Source organism: Arachis hypogaea, chromosome 13, assembly GCF_003086295.3.
Source record: "Arachis hypogaea cultivar Tifrunner chromosome 13, arahy.Tifrunner.gnm2.J5K5, whole genome shotgun sequence".
Taxonomy (NCBI): domain Eukaryota; kingdom Viridiplantae; phylum Streptophyta; class Magnoliopsida; order Fabales; family Fabaceae; genus Arachis; species Arachis hypogaea.
In genome coordinates, this window is record NC_092048.1 from 65,368,912 (window position 1) to 65,384,999 (window position 16,088).

A 16,088-nucleotide genomic window follows, 5' to 3' on the forward strand; every position below is an offset into this window, starting at 1 on the left:
GCTAAATCCAGCCATGAAGGAAGTGGTGCAGAAGGAGGTCACCAAGTTACTAGAGGCTGGGATTATTTATCCTATTTCTGATAGCCCCTGGGTGAGCCCTGTTCAAGTTGTCCCCAAAAAGGGAGGTATGACAGTGGTTCATAAAAAAAAGAATGAACTGGTTCCTACAAGAACAGTTACAGCGTGGCGCATGTGTATTGACTACAGAAGGATCAATACAGCCACCAGAAAGGATCATTTTCCTTTACCATTCATAGACCAGATGCTAGAGAGACTAGCAGGTCATGAATACTACTGCTTTTTGGATGGTTATTCAGGTTATAACCAAATTGCAGTAGATCCTCAGGACCAAGAGAAAACAGCATTCACATGTCCTTCTGGAGTGTTTGCTTACAGGAGGATGCCCTTTGGTCTGTGTAATGCACATGCAACCTTTCAGAGGTGCATGCTCTCTATTTTCTCTGATATGGTAGAGAAATTTCTGGAAGTCTTCATGGATGACTTTTCAGTATTTGGAGACTCATTCAGCTCCTGCCTTAACCATTTAGCACTTGTTTTGAAAAGTTGCCAAGAGACCAACCTAGTTTTAAACTGGGAAAAATGCCACTTTATGGTGACTGAAGGAATTGTCCTTGGGCATAAAATTTCAAACAAGGGAATAGAGGTGGATCAAGCTAAAGTGGAAGTAATTGAAAAATTACAACCACCTGCTAATGTTAAGGCAATCAGAAGCTTTCTGGGGCATGCAGGATTCTACAGGAGGTTTATAAAGGATTTTTCAAAAATTACAAAACCCCTGAGCAATCTGCTAGCTGCTGACACGCCATTTGTGTTTGACACAGAGTGTCTGCAAGCGTTTGAGACTCTGAAAGCTAAGCTAGTTACAGCACCAGTTATTTCTACACCAGACTGGATATTACCATTTGAACTAATGTGTGATGCCAGTGATCACGCCATTGGTGCAGTACTAGGGCAGAGGCATGACAAGCTTTTGCATGTCATTTATTATGCTAGCTGTGTTTTAAATGATGCCCAGAAAAATTACACAACAACAGAAAAAGAATTGCTTGTAGTGGTTTATGCCATTGACAAGTTTAGATCATACTTGGTAGGATCAAAAGTGATTGTGTACACTGACCATGCAGCTCTTAAATATCTACTCACAAAGCAGGATTCAAAACCCAGGCTCATAAGATGGGTGCTGCTTCTGCAAGAGTTTGATATAGAAATAAGAGACAGAAAAGGGATAGAGAACCAAGTGGCTGATCATCTGTCCCGAATAGAGCCAATAGAAGGGGCGTCCCCCCCCCCCATCTTTTGAGATCTCTGAAACCTTTCCAGATGAACATTTATTCTCCATTCAGGAAACACCATGGTTTGCAGACATTGCAAACTATAAAGCTGCAAGGTTCATACCCAAGGAGTACAGCAGGAAACAAAAGAAAAAATTAATTACTGATGCAAAGTACTACTTGTGGGATGAACCCTATCTCTTTAAGAGATGTGCAGACGGAATAATCCGTAGGTGTGTGCCTAGAGAAGAAGCACAGAAGATCTTATGGCATTGCCATGGATCACAATATGGAGGCCATTTCGGAGGTGAGCGGACAGCCACCAAGGTCCTCCAATGTGGCTTCTACTGGCCTACCCTTTATAGAGATTCCCGAGAGTTTGTACGTAACTGTGACAGCTGCCAAAGAGCTGGTAATCTGCCTCATGGTTACGCCATGCCTCAACAAGGGATCTTGGAGATTGAGTTATTTGATGTATGGGGGATTGACTTCATGGGACCTTTCCCACCATCATACTCAAACACTTATATTCTGGTGGTAGTCAATTATGTATCAAAATGGGTAGAGGCCATTGCCACACCCACTAATGATACTAAGACAGTGCTGAAGTTCCTCCAGAAACATATCTTTAGCAGGTTTGGTGTCCCTAGAGTACTAATTAGTAATGGGGGCACTCACTTCTGCAACAAACAGCTTTACTCTGCCATGGTCCGGTATGGGATTAGCCACAAGGTGGCCACTCCATATCACCCACAGATAAATGGGCAAGCTGAAGTCTCTAATAGAGAACTAAAGAGAATCCTAGAACGGACTATAAGTGCCCGTAGAAAGGATTGGGCAAGAAACTTGGATGATGCTCTGTGGGCTTACAGAACAGCATTCAAGACTCCTAAAGGGACCTCTCCATACCAGCTTGTGTATGGTAAGGCCTGTCATCTGCCCGTGGAACTGGAGCGTAAGGCATACTGGGCAACCAGATTCCTGAACTTTGATGCCAAATTAGCCGGAGAAAAAAGATTACTCCAGCTAAATAAGCTAGAGGAATTTAGACTCACTGCTTTCGAAAATGCCAAGCTTTATAAGGAGAAATCAAAAAGGTGGCATGACAGAAAGCTGTCATCAAGAATCTTTGAACCAAGACAAAAGGTTCTGTTGTTTAACTCTAGGCTCAGGCTATTCCCTGGGAAACTGAAATCCCAGTGGAGGGGACCATATGTGATTACAAGTGTATCACCATATGGTTATGTGGAGCTTCAAGACATTGATTCTGATAAGAAGTTCATTGTTAATGGATAGAGAATCAAACACTATCTTGAAGGCAAAGTTGTGCAAGAGTGCTCAAGGCTGAGGCTAGATTGAAAAAAAACTCAGCAAGGTCCAGCTAAAGACAATAAAGAAGCGCTTGCTGGGAGGCAACCCAGCCATTGGGAAAACTTTTTCTGTTATTTTGCCCTATTCTTGATTTTATTTGTTTATATAAAGTTCACTGTTAATAAGGTAAAGAGTCAATTGCAGAGGTTCACAGGGTTACAGAAGGATTCAGCACACAAAACAGAGAAAAAGAGCTCACTGGCAAGAAAACGCCAGTAAGAGGCACAACTGGGTGTTAAACGCCCAAAAAGAGCATCTACTGGGCGTTTAACGCCAGTAATGATAGCCATCTGGGCATTAAACGCCAGAAAGAAGTAGCTTCTAGGCGTTTAACGCTAGATTGACAGCATCCTGGGCGTTCAGAAAAACGCCCAATGACAAAGGGGTTTCTGGCGTTTAACGCCAGCTAGAAGCAACAGCTGGGCGTTAAATGCCCTGACCAAGCACTAACTAGGCGTTAAACGCCCAAAACATGCAGCAGTTGGACGTTTAACGCCAGGAATGTGGGGAGTAGGCAATTTTGTTTTCAATTCAAATTTTTTTCCATTTTTTATGTTTCAATTCATAATTTCTTGCACAAACATGTCTCAAACCCTAATTTCTAAAAACCCTAATTTCAAAAAAATCAAATGTATCTTAATTCATAAACCCTTTCTCAAATCCTTTTCAAATCTTCACATCATCTTTTTCAAAATTCAGATTTATCTTTTTCAAATATCTTTCATATCTTTTCAATTTTAAATCATATCTTTTTCCTATTATACTTATCTTTTACAAATCATATCTTCTATCATATCTCCTTCTAAATTTTTGAACCCACCCACCCTTTTTCCCTTTAAATCCTCATTCGTCATCCTCCTCTCCTCCACAAGTTGCGCTTGGCTCTCCCTCTTTCCCTCTCCTTTCTTTTCTTTTGCTTGAGGACAAGTAAACCTCTAAGTTTGGTGTGTTTATCCGTGATCACTAAGCCAATATCCACTAAGACCATGGCTCCCAAGGGAAAATACACCGACTCAAGAGGCAAGAAGGAGAATATTCTAAAACCACTTTGGAATCAAGGGAAGTTCATAACCAAAGAATATTCAGACCATTTTTACAAAATAATGAGTCTAAGATCGGTGATCCCGGAAGTTAAATTCGATCTGAAAGAAGATGAATATCCGGAGATCCAAGAGCAAATTCGAAACAGGAGCTGGGAAGTCCTAGCTAATCATAAAACAAAGGTGGGAAGAAACATGGTTCAGGAATTCTATGCTAATCTATGGTAGACGAACAGGCAGGGAATTGCTAGAACTGCATTCTATGACTATAGAACTCTGGGCAGAGGGAAGGTTGTTCACGCCCACCCTGACAAAATAAGGGAAATCTTCAAGCTGCCTCAACTGCAAGATGACCCAGATTTCTTCAATAGGAGAATTATGAGATCGAACCTGGGATTGGACAAAATCCTAGAGGACATATGCCTCCCTGGAGCCAAGTGGACAACCAAGACAAAGGGTGCCCCGAACCAACTCAAGAGAGGAGATCTCAAACCAGTTGCCAGAGGCTGGCTGGACTTCATTGGGCGCTCTATACTACCCACCAGCAACCGCTCTGAGGTCACCATCAGAAGAGTAGTGATGATTTATTGTATTATGCTAGAGAAAGAAGTGGAAGTTCATCAGCTGATTGCTTGTGAGCTCTACAAAATTGCAAACAAGAACTCCAAAGATGCCAAATTGGCTTATCCAAGCTTAGTCTCTCTGCTATGTAAAGATGCTGAAATAAAAATAGGAGTAGATAAGTATATCTCAGTTGAACAACCAATCACCAAAAAGTCTATGGAAGGACTACAAGTGCAGGACGACCCCATCAAGAGAAAAGCAGAGGAGCTCTTCCTGGAAATCCCTCAAATTGAATACTAGGAGCGCCTAGAAGCATTTGTCACCAAGTTGCAAGAAGCTGTGGATCAACTGAAGGAAGAACAGCAAAATCAAAACAGCATGCTATGCAAACTGCTTAAAGAACAAGAAGAGCAAGGGCGTGACATAAAGGAACTGAAGCGCCAGAAGCTGTCTCTTGAAGGGCCAAGCACTCCACATGCTAAAGAGGCATCTACCTCCCAAAATAAAGGTTGTTGAGTCCTAACTCTGAGATAACCTTTTATCTATGTTAAGAGTATATGAGTATTAGAGTTAGAGTCATTTATTTTTATGTCTTTAATTTCCTGTCTTTTATTATTAAGTGTCTTCTTTTATGCCTAATTTATATTATTTTTATTAAATAATAAAAAAAAATTAGAGTCTATGCCTTAAAGTCTTGAATATCCTATGAATCCATCACCGTTCTTAAATAAAAAATGTTTTAATTATAAAAGAACAAGAAGTGCATGGTTTCAAATTCATCCTTGAAACTAGTTTAATTATTTTGATGTGGTGACAATACTTTTTGTTTTCTGAATGAATGCTTAAACAGTGCATATGTCTTTTGAAGTTGATGTTCATGAATGTTAAATATGTTGGCTCTTGAAGAATAAGGAAAAAGGAGACATGTTATTTGATGATCTGAAAAATCATAAAAATGATTCTTGAAGCAAGAAAAAACAGTGAATACAAAAGCTTGCAAAAAAAAGAGAAGAAAAAGCAAGCAGAAAAAGCCAAAAGCTCTTTAAACTAAAAGGCAAGAGCAAAAAGCCAATAGCCCTTAAAACCAAAAGGCAAGGGTAAATAAAAAGGATCCAAGGCTTTGAGCATCAGTGGATAGGAGGGCCTAAAGGAATAAAATCCTGGCCTAAGCGGCTAAACCAAGCTGTCCCTAACCATGTGCTTGTGGCGTGAAGGTGTCAAGTGAAAACTTGAGACTGAGCGGTTAAAGTCAAGGTCCAAAGCAAAAGAAGAGTGTGCTTAAGAACCCTGGACACCTCTAATTGGGGACTTTAGTAAAGCCGAGTCACAATCTGAAAGGGTTCACCCAGTTATGTGTCTGTGGCATTTATGTATCCGGTGGTAATACTAGAAAATAAAGTGCTTAGGGCCACGGCCAAGACTCATAAAGTAGCTGTGTTCAAGAATCAACATACTGAACTAGGAGAATCAATAACACTATCTGAATTCTGAGTTCCTATAGATGCCAATCATTCTGAACCTCAATGGATAAAGCGAGATGCCAAAACTATTCAAGAGGCAAAAAGCTACAAGTCCCGCTCATCTGATTGGAGCTAAGTTTCATTGATATTTTGGAATTTATAGTATATTCTCTTCTTTTCATCCTATTTGATTTTCAGTTGCTTGGGGACAAGCAACAATTTAAGTTTGGTGTTGTGATGAGCGAATAATTTATACGCTTTTTGGCACTGTTTTTAGTATGTTTTCAACGTAAATTAGTTAGTTTTTATTATATTTCTATTAGTTTTTAAATAAAAATCACAATTCTGGATTTTACAATGAGTTTGTGTATTTTTCTATAATTTTAGGTATTTTCTGGCTGAAATTGAGGGAGCTGAGCAAAAATCTGATTCAGGCTGAAAAAGGACTACTGATGTTGTTGGATTCTGACCTCCCAGAACTCCAAATGGCGCGCTCTCAATTGCGTTGGAAAGTAGACATTCAGGGCTTTCCAGCAATATATAATAGTCTATACTTTGTTCAAGGATAGACGACGTAAACTGGCGTTCAACGCCAGTTCCATGTTGCAGTCTGGCGTCAAACGCCAGAAACAGGTTACAAATGGGAGTTGAACGCCAGAAACAGGTTACAACCTGGCATTCAACTCCAGAAACAGCCTAGGCACGTGAGAAGCTTAAGTCTCAGCCCCAGCACACACCAAGTGGGCCCCAGAAGTGGATTTCTGCACCATCTATCATAGTTTAGTCATTTCCTGTAAACCTAGGTTACTAGTTTAGTATTTAAACAACTTTTAGAGGTCTATTTCGCACCTCATGACATTTTAGATCTGAACTTTGTACTCTTTGACGGCATGAGTCTTTGAACTCCATTGTTGGGGGTGAGGAGCTCTGCTGTGTTTAGATAAATTAATGCAATTATTTCTGTTTTCTATTCAAACACGCTTGTTTCTATCTAAGATGTTTATTCGCACTTCAATATGATGGATGTGATGATACGTGACACTCATCGTCATTCTCAACCTATGAACGCATGCCTGACAACCACCTCCATTCTACCTTCGATTGAATGAACATCTCTTGGATTCCTTAATCAGAATCTTCGTGGAATAAGCTAGAATCCATTGGTAGAATTCATGAGAATCCGGAAAGTCTAAACCTTGTCTGTAGTATTCCGAGTAGGATTCAGGGATTGAATGACTGTGACGAGCTTCAAACTCACAAAGGCTGGGCGTAGTGACAGACGCAAAAGGATCAATGGATCCTATTCCAGCATGAGTGGGAACCGACAGATGATTAGCCGTGCGGTGACAATGCACCTGGACCTTTTACACTGAGAGGACAGATGGTAGCCATTGACAACGGTGATCCACCAACACACAGTTTGCCATAGGAGGAACCTTGCGTGCATGAAGAAGAAGACAGGGAGAAAGTAGAGATTCAGAAGACAAAGCATCTCCAAAACTCCAACATATTCTCCATTACTGCAGAACAAGTATTTAATCCATGCTTTTTTACTTTTCGCAATTCAAACTGATAAATATAATTGACCTCCTGACTAAGATTTACAAGATAACCATAGATTGCTTCAAACCAACAATCTCCATGGGATTCGACCCTTACTCACGTAAGGTATTACTTGGACGACCCAGTGCACTTGCTGGTTAGTGGTACGAGTTGTGAAAAGTGTGATTCACAATTCGTGCACCACACACCAAGTGTTTGATAAAATGCTTGGCTTAGTTTTTACATTGCTTTTCCTCACTCTTGGCTTGGAATTGTGGACTTTGGTGTTCCTTGAGTCATTAATGTCCATTCTTGTTTGATACATTAGAGTAATTAGTTGATTTGGTCTCCAACTCTCCATCGACTCTATGTGACCCTTAGTGTCGACATAGGACTTATGGATTGAAATTAATTATGCCTATTTGACTTATCCTCGATGTAGGGTTGACTAAGTAGGATTAACTCTTCATAATCATCATGTGTTTGTGGTCAATGGCTAGGATAGGTAACCTTAGTTCTCAATTACTTGCCAAGAGGTTTCTTGCATTTGAAGTTTCCTTTCCTTACATTTAATTACTTTGACTTTTATTGCTTTGATGTTTTATTTCTTACACGTTTAATTTTCACACTCTTGGTTGAGAAATTGGGTGTTTGGGTGGAATTGAGTTGTGGATGTCCATTCCGCATTGTGTGAGAATGGTTAATTGGTTTGGTTTCGCTTCACTCTAAGTGACTCACTAGTGTTGACTAGGACTTAGGAATTGGAATCAATTATGCCCTTTTGACTTATTCTCGATGTAGGGTTGACTAATTGGGATTAATTCATACACAATTACCATGTTTGTGGCCAACAACTAGGATAGGAATCCTTAATTACCCACTACTTGACAAGAGTCCTTTTTATCATTTAATTTCTATTTGCATCACTTTTACTTGCTTTCTATTTAATTTCATGCTTGTTTCATTTATTGCCATTTACATATCTTGCAACTTACAATCAAAAACCCGAAATTCTCTCATAGCCAATAATATGAAATTTCATTGCAACTCCTAGGGAAGACGATCCGGGTGTTAAATACTCTCGCTTTATGTTTGCTTTGAATTGTAACAATCTTAAGAATAATAATTTGGTTATTGTCCAATTGTTGGGTTGGGAATTATACTCACAATGAAATTATTTTATCTAAATTCCTAACCCCTTTAACACTACAAAAAATTCTGGTAAAAACGGCGGTTTTTTTTTTTGTATTTACGGCAGTTCCGTAAAGCGACGTAATTCTGGGCTCCATTCTGGTTATTATGGCCCCTGTGTTAAAATGGCAGTTTTTGAATAGGTTAAAATGGCAGTTCAAAACCGCCGTTATTTCCAGGATTAAAATGGCGGTTCTTGGATAGGTTACAACGGCGGTTTGAACCGCCATTATTACCCTGACAGAGTGGCGTTTTGGTTGGTTAAAACGGCAGTTCAAACCACCGTTATTTTCAGGGTTAAAATGGTAGTTTTTGGATAGGTTAAAACGGCGGTTTGAACCGCCATTATTACCCTGACAGAGTGGCGTTTTGGTTGGTTAAAACGGCATTTTTGAACCGCCATTTTTACCCTGACAGTAGCGTTTTGGTTAGTTAAAATGGCATTTTTGAATCGCCGTTTTACCCTGACAGTGACATTTTTTATCGTTTAAAAAAATAATTTTTACTGTTATTTTTATCTCGTTAAATAAATAATTTTGTGATTAAAATTTCACAATAGCAAAAAATCATAATCCATAAATGAAATATTATATAACTCATAAACAAAATATTAATATAATATATAATTTTTTATTATTGAAAATCAAAAGTAATAACTCCTATACAAAACATTGTCTAACTAAACTTACCAAAATACAAGCATTGCAATAAACACTAATTAGTCAAATCTACCATCAAGTTCCCTAAACTATGTTAATATCTAATAATGCCTTAGTTTCTTGGTCTCTTGTGTGAGTTTCATCCAGGGAACTTGTTCCAACATCTTTGTTTCTTGCTCCATCTTGTAAGGAGAATCTGGGATAGAAAATGACTCAAGTTCAGAAAACGATCATATACTAAGTGTATATGTATACAAAAAAGATGAAATACGCTCTAATTATATATGGATATGAATGACATATGGAAAGCAAAAAAAAATAATTAAGATATATATATATATATATATATATATATTTTGAAGCTAATTAAGCATATATATTATTGATCTTTTGGGTATATTATTATAAGGTTCAAGGATGAGAGAAAATCCAAAGAACGAAAGCATGAAGGAAAAGCACAAAGGGTATGAGATGAATGGCCTTTTCTCCTTGGGACTTTTAATTAGACTTACCATTAATAAGATCGGTGATGCTCTCCTTCTTGCTATCATCATCATCAGAAACCGATAATAATGCAGAGTACAGGTTACTATTATGCATTACTGGCAATCCAACTGAAGCTGTAGTTGACAAATCAATGAAGAACTCACCAGAAGCTCTTGACACACTGGAAGATCTTTGCATATTTCTTTAGAGAGAAAAACTTTACTAACAAATATTTGTACATAAACTGATGATAAGGTGAATTCTTATTTTATATATAGAGTGTCAGGGAAATTGCAATTTGCATTTATTCAGCACGATGCATTTATTTAAATTGAAATTGGAAATAACAAAATTGAGAGAAGCAGATACCTGGCAGCTTCAATCTCAGTATCAAATTGGAAATAAAAAAATTGATAAGTGATCCTCACAATTTTGTTCCTACTAGTTCCTAAAAATAAGATAGGAATAACTATGCTTCATTAATTGCTTTTCTTTTATCTGTTTTTGCTTTTTTGAGGATCACTTGTCCCCCAAACCTCATGTCATTCTTCTGAACTTTATTATATTCACAGAAAACATAAAGAAGAAGATCTATTTGTTCACAATGCACGTAATATCAGGAGAAAACAAGTATCACATGATTTTACTCAATCCTATAATTACGAAGAAATTCGGTGAAGAACATTCTAAATTTCTTCTAATAATCCCCAATTTCTGACCTAAAAATAAATTAAACAAGGAAAAAAACTCAAAACCTAGCATTAAATAAAATAAGTAGCAAAAGTTAGCATAGAACAATCAAAACCTGGAATTAAACAAAATAAGGTCAATGAGGAGAAGAGAAGCTCGAAGAACCGAAACTAATAAAATACCTAACAGATCGCATCAATGGAAGCAAAATTTTAATAGATATTATGGCATTTTTATGAGAATGCCTTAATTTTAATGTCGTTTTATAACCTTTTTTGTTGTGGCTACTGCACTATTTGTAACCTTAGTGAATCGTAAGTTCAATTGATGCTAAAGATAAAATAGAACTAAAGAAATAATAAAATTAGCAAATGCATGTAAAAGGATGAGCTAAATTCAATAAATCATTCATTCACCGAAAAGAAAAGCATCACGACTTTTCTTTTATACATTTTTATTCTAGATATACACCAAGCCGAAAGAATCATATCATATTCATATTAATTCAGAATAAGAGAGATACATATTTATAATGTTAAATTAAGATATAATAATATGTCATAGTGTAGAGTCTATAGCTTCTTAATTAGAAGTGAAGCTTCCATTTTAATCGCAAGAAAATAGAAGAGTGGACCAAAATCAAATTTACCTCTAAGCTTAGCGCTGATGGCGTGCTGTAGCTTCTTTGGCTCAGATTCACCGTTGTCACCTCTCATGACCTTCTACCTGTACATTGCAGTAGCAAAGTGAATTCAGATTGGATTTGGAATTCGAGAAGATGAGTCATAAGCAAGCCCTTTCACATTTTGGGCTCATATATTCAATTCTCACTTTAAGCCCACTACACAACAACATACTCAGCCCAACCAATATATCTATTACTTGCATATATCTATTAGTGGACCTTGACCCATGAACGAAAAATAAAAAGTAATCTAGTTTCATAAAGAGACCCAGAGTCAAATTCAACATTGATGACCCAAATGCACAGCACATTCAGGTCATTTTAACTAGTTTGTGCAGCATTTGTAGCTGTTGGAAGTGGGAATATTTTTCTTTTTCTTGGTTGAAAGTGGGCACAGTTAGAATACAGAACATACTTTTATGGACTTCTCATGGAGATAAAAATTATTCATAAAACTTCATGCCGAACAAATGAAACTACCGAACAGTGTTGATGGAAGTTGCAATAGTGAAGGCAGAAATGAAGCTGCATTGTATCTCAAATTTGGGATAATGCGCGTTAAAAAAGAAATAAAAAATAAAAAGGAATATTTTCAAATATTAAAAGATATGTATCAGGTATATTTTATAATTGAATTTGAAGAGGCTACTAGTAGCTTTCTTTGGAGAGGGAAACCGAATCCAAATATCAATTAGTAATCTTAAACTACTTGTAAACAATAAATGTGACTCAGACCACATCAAATTGTTCCATTAATATATTTTTTTTATCTATACAATACTAATGCCATTGGCTCAAGAAGAACAAATACCTTCCTTGGGGCTATAAGAGTGACATCAACATCAAACAATGCAATCAAACTAGGTTTCCGGTAGCCATTTATTCTTATTAGACAGGTTGTAATTAACAAAAAAGATATAGAAGATACAGAAGATCCCACTATTACGATAACAGAAAGTGTGGACATTGCATTAAGGCCTCCAGAAAAGAGTCCAATGACTTTCTGTAACATCAAGTGGATAAGGTTAAAATGCATAGGCAAAACAACTTAGTGTACAAAGTAGCACATAGATCAAACCAGAAAGGACTAACTCACAGCTTGCTTAAGGCCAAGGCTATGTGTCTCACTAACTTTCTCAAAGTAGCATGAAATTTCATAATCTTCTTAGGCAAAAGATCTTACTATTCTTATGGCATCGAATGATTCCTAAGCAGCATGCAAAATTAAGATTATATTGGAAATGAATATCATCTCCTAATGTTGGTTTAATGGAAGAGAAATACCTCAGCAATTGAAGATGCTACTGCAGCTGCAGTTTGAGTTTTGTGAGATAGTTCACGCAGGAAATGCCCAAATTTACAGACAGCAATTACAGGCACAACAGCCAAAGCCAACACTATAAGATATTGAAGGAAGAGAGAGAATTTAGGATTCGAACAATGGAATAAATGCATGTCTGTAGTTTATGAAATAAACCTTCACTCTTCAACTACTCACATGTTAACTTCCAAGATGTTGCAAACATGAAGCTGAGACCCATAAGTGTTATTGCTAGGTCCTTCATGGCCTCAGAAACATTGGTAGTTGCGGCATTCTTTATGATCTGTGTATCTTCCGACAACCTACTTAAGATTTCTCCTGTTCGAGTAACATCGAAGAAAGCAATCTCCTGAAAAATTGTGATTCCATAATAAACAAAAGTTTTCATTGAGCAGCAAGGGCAGCTACAATCTGCAAGATTGAAAATTCCTACTCTCCAATTCATTGGACCAAAAATAGCACAGAGAAACACAATGCAAGAGTCATTGCAACAATATTAGACTCAAAGACAATAACACAAACACCTTATGGACAAGAAATTGCAAGAAACATGTTCAAACTCAACTGATGACAAAGATTACTAGAGAAATAATTTCAAAAGCAGTCAATTAATGCCACTGTTCTTTTAGATACTTCCTCTATGGCTTAGAAACAATCCATCTCAATCATATCAACAAAGCAAAAGTGAATGAATGATGACCCAAGCACAAAAAATACATAAAGCATAAGCTCCTCAAAAGAAATATTAGACTCAAAGACAATAATACACCTTATGGACAAGAAATTGCAAGAAATTGTAAGAGCTAGTCACAACAAATATCAACTGAAAACAACTCTGAACTTTGAGTTGCACTAAAAGAAACGAAAATAGAACTCATCATTCTAAAATCTTAATGAGTCAGGGGTCCATTTCCATATTTCAAGTTTAAACATCATTACCAAAATCCCTGTTCTTCAATCAACTGTAACTAAAATGCAAAAATAAAGCATATAAATTACGAGAAATCAAAACACTAACATTCAAATGCTTTTCTTCCCCACAATGACAAGCACAAAAAAGAAATGGTGATTTGCTAATTTATCAACCAGTGAAACACAATTTTTACCACTTCAAAGCATTTGATATTCAATAACCATCTACAGTTTAGGAGCATTATTTTTCGTTAACTATTTTCTCAATCAAATTGTTGCTCGTCACTTTCAAAAGTTTCTTTCGAAACCTAAAAGTTGAAATGGGACAAAACATCCAAATTATGTATTGCGATACAGTAAGAAGAGGAATGAACCTCTACACCGGTTTTGGCTTGGAAGTTGACAAAGGAATTCCTCTCCTGCGGAATGGAATCCCTAGCGGCAGATCTGAATGGTAAGGAAGGAAAAGAGAGACTCATCAAAAAGGAAGAAAAGGAGAGAAAAGGAAGGAAAGGAAGCTGACCTGGATTGTCGAAGAGGAAGGCGTTGACGATTTTGGTGGAGAAGACACAGAGGAGGACAAGGAGAGGAAGCTGCATGAGACGACACCGGAGGAAATCACCGCTGTAGGATATGTCGTCGATGGAGATCGATGCCAGAGGAGATGTCACAAGAGAAGGTCGTCGGAAAACGCCAAAGGATCGGAGATTGTCGCAGAGGCCAACCAGGAGAACAGCGTCGTCACAGCGTAGTTAGGGTAATGAGTAAGGGTTTCAATTGAGTAAGGGTTTCTGGAATTAGGGATTGATCATTCTTATTTTATACTAAGGTGATAATGGCGGTTCAAAACCACCCTAATTATAAAAACCGCCACAAATCCAAAAATAAATTATGGCATCAATGAAAAGTGCCAGAATATTCAAATATTATGGTGGTTCTTCAAAACCTCCATAATATAAATGCCATTTTAACCTTCTTTTTTTGTAGTGTAGGCCACATATCAAATTTTTGGCGCCGTTGCCAGGGAGTTCCAATGGTGTTGTATTCTTGGCTATTGTACATATGTGAATATTGTGAATAGCTTAATTTTGGTTTATTGTACATATGTTGCTTGCTTATTTTTGGTTATTATGGATATGTTGATATTGTGAATATGTTTCTCTTGTTTGCTTTTTGTTTTTCTTATTGGGAGCTCATAGCTTGTTGGACACTCCATCCAAGCTTGGTGCAATCAATTGGGAATTTTGGAGATTTAAGCATTGTTGGAAGCTCCAAGATGAATATAAGCACAAGCTTCTTTGGTTAGAACTCTCCATAATTCCAACTTAAGGACATTAAACCAAAGTGTTAGGTGGGAGACACCCCACCATGGTAACACCTTTCTAACCCTCTCTTTGTACATAGTTTCAATTTATTGCATTTTGTTTCTTGTAGATATCTTAGTTTAGTTTAATTTCAAGCTTAATTTGATTAGATTTTAGTTAGATCATGTGTTTTTGATGAATAATATATTTTGGGTTTGAAAAATATTTTTGGATATCAAGTTTGATGCCTTATAGCACTAAAAAGTATTGAGAAAAATAGAGCATGTGCATGCGCACACAACCCTAATTTTCACATTCTGTGCGCACGCACCACTCTGTGCGTGCGCACACCAGCTTATGCACCTTCTGTTGGGAGCGTTAGCACACCTTGTGTGTTCGCATCCCCCTCTTTTTGTGTCTCTTGTGCATGTGCACGGACCTGTGTGCGTACACACAGATGGCGAGATAACTGACAATTTTGACGCTTCACATAAAAAAAATTAGCCTTTCTGTGCGTGGGCACAGGTCTATGCCCACGCACACATCAAAACAAGGGCTCTGTTCGCAGCGTTTCACGCACAGTGTGAATGCACAAGCATTTTGCATTTTTCCTTCCATGTGTACGTGTACGCGTAACCTTGCATTTTCTCCATTTCACATGTACGCGTCTGATGACAAGTCATCCTAGCCTATTTTAGCTAGCCTTTTTCTTTTGTTTTCATTAGAATTATGCACTTTCTTGAGCTACAAGCAAGCTAATTGAGTAGATTTTCATGTTTCCCTTGATTGAACCAACCATATATGAATTCATGCCATTTCATGAGGTTTTGTGCTATATTTGTTGCATATTATGAAAGAATGAAGATCTCATGATTTTGAGCATAGCTTTGATGAGTTTGGTTGATTAATGATAGGTGAAGAAAGCTTGGAGAAAGATTGAAGCAAAGAGGAATGGCTAGAAGTGAAGAGAGGACAATGGAATAAGTGAAAATTGAACCAGGAAGGCATGAAGTTAGCCCCAATGTTAGCCCCCTAACTTGGAGGCTAACGTTAGGCATGAAGATTACTCCCTGGGCTCCCCACGTTTGAGCCAACGTTAGCCCCCTAACTTGGAGGCTAACGTTGGCACTTGAGAGTTTCTCCCCTGGGCACCAACGTTTGCGCCAACGTTAGCCCCCTAACTTGGAGGCTAACGTTGGCACATGAATCACAAAGGGGGAAGGGCCAACGTTTGCGCCAACGTTAGCCCCCTAACTTGGAGGCTAACGTTGGCACATGAAGACACAAGGGAGGGGCACCAACGTTTGCGCCAACGTTAGCCCCCTAACTTGGAGGCTAACGTTGGCGCCACTAGCACAAAGCATTGCCAACGTTAGGGTCAAAGTTAGACCCCTAACGTTGGCACCAACGTCCATACCAGTAGAATGTTGCTTGCTGCTATGAAAAGTTGGAGCCAAAGTTAGACCCCTAACTTTGGCTCAAACGTTAGGTCCAACTATGGCTAACTTCAAAACCGGTTCAATTGGTTCACTTCGGTTCTTCTTCAAACTTCAAGAGCAATCAACCAAGGC

At 37.9% G+C, this 16,088-nt stretch overlaps 1 protein-coding gene across 10 annotated transcripts; it reads right to left on the minus strand.

Moving 5' to 3' along the window:
- Window positions 1-9,070: 9,070 nt before the first annotated feature.
- LOC112738444 (ABC transporter B family member 25) lies at window positions 9,071-14,096 on the minus strand. Of its 10 annotated transcripts, none has more exons than XR_003169404.2 (6): window positions 13,737-14,091; window positions 13,588-13,660; window positions 12,479-12,650; window positions 12,265-12,377; window positions 9,632-11,021; window positions 9,071-9,315 (listed from the first exon to the last, which is right to left on the minus strand). XR_003169404.2 is itself a non-coding variant. In XM_072212018.1 (6 exons), the coding sequence occupies exons 1-4, from the start codon at window positions 13,810-13,812 to the stop codon at window positions 12,146-12,148; spliced, it is 552 nt and encodes a 183-aa protein (XP_072068119.1). In that variant the 5' UTR covers window positions 13,813-14,079; the 3' UTR covers window positions 9,071-9,315; window positions 9,632-11,983; window positions 12,077-12,145. The 10 variants fall into 10 exon arrangements, 8 of the variants coding, with proteins under 8 accessions (XP_072068119.1, XP_072068122.1, XP_072068121.1 ...); XM_072212018.1 differs by adding an exon at window positions 12,077-12,187 and having other exon boundaries at window positions 9,632-11,983; window positions 13,588-14,079; XM_072212021.1 differs by having other exon boundaries at window positions 9,632-9,739; window positions 10,945-12,187; window positions 13,588-14,079.
- Between the last annotated feature and the right edge of the window lie 1,992 nt (window positions 14,097-16,088).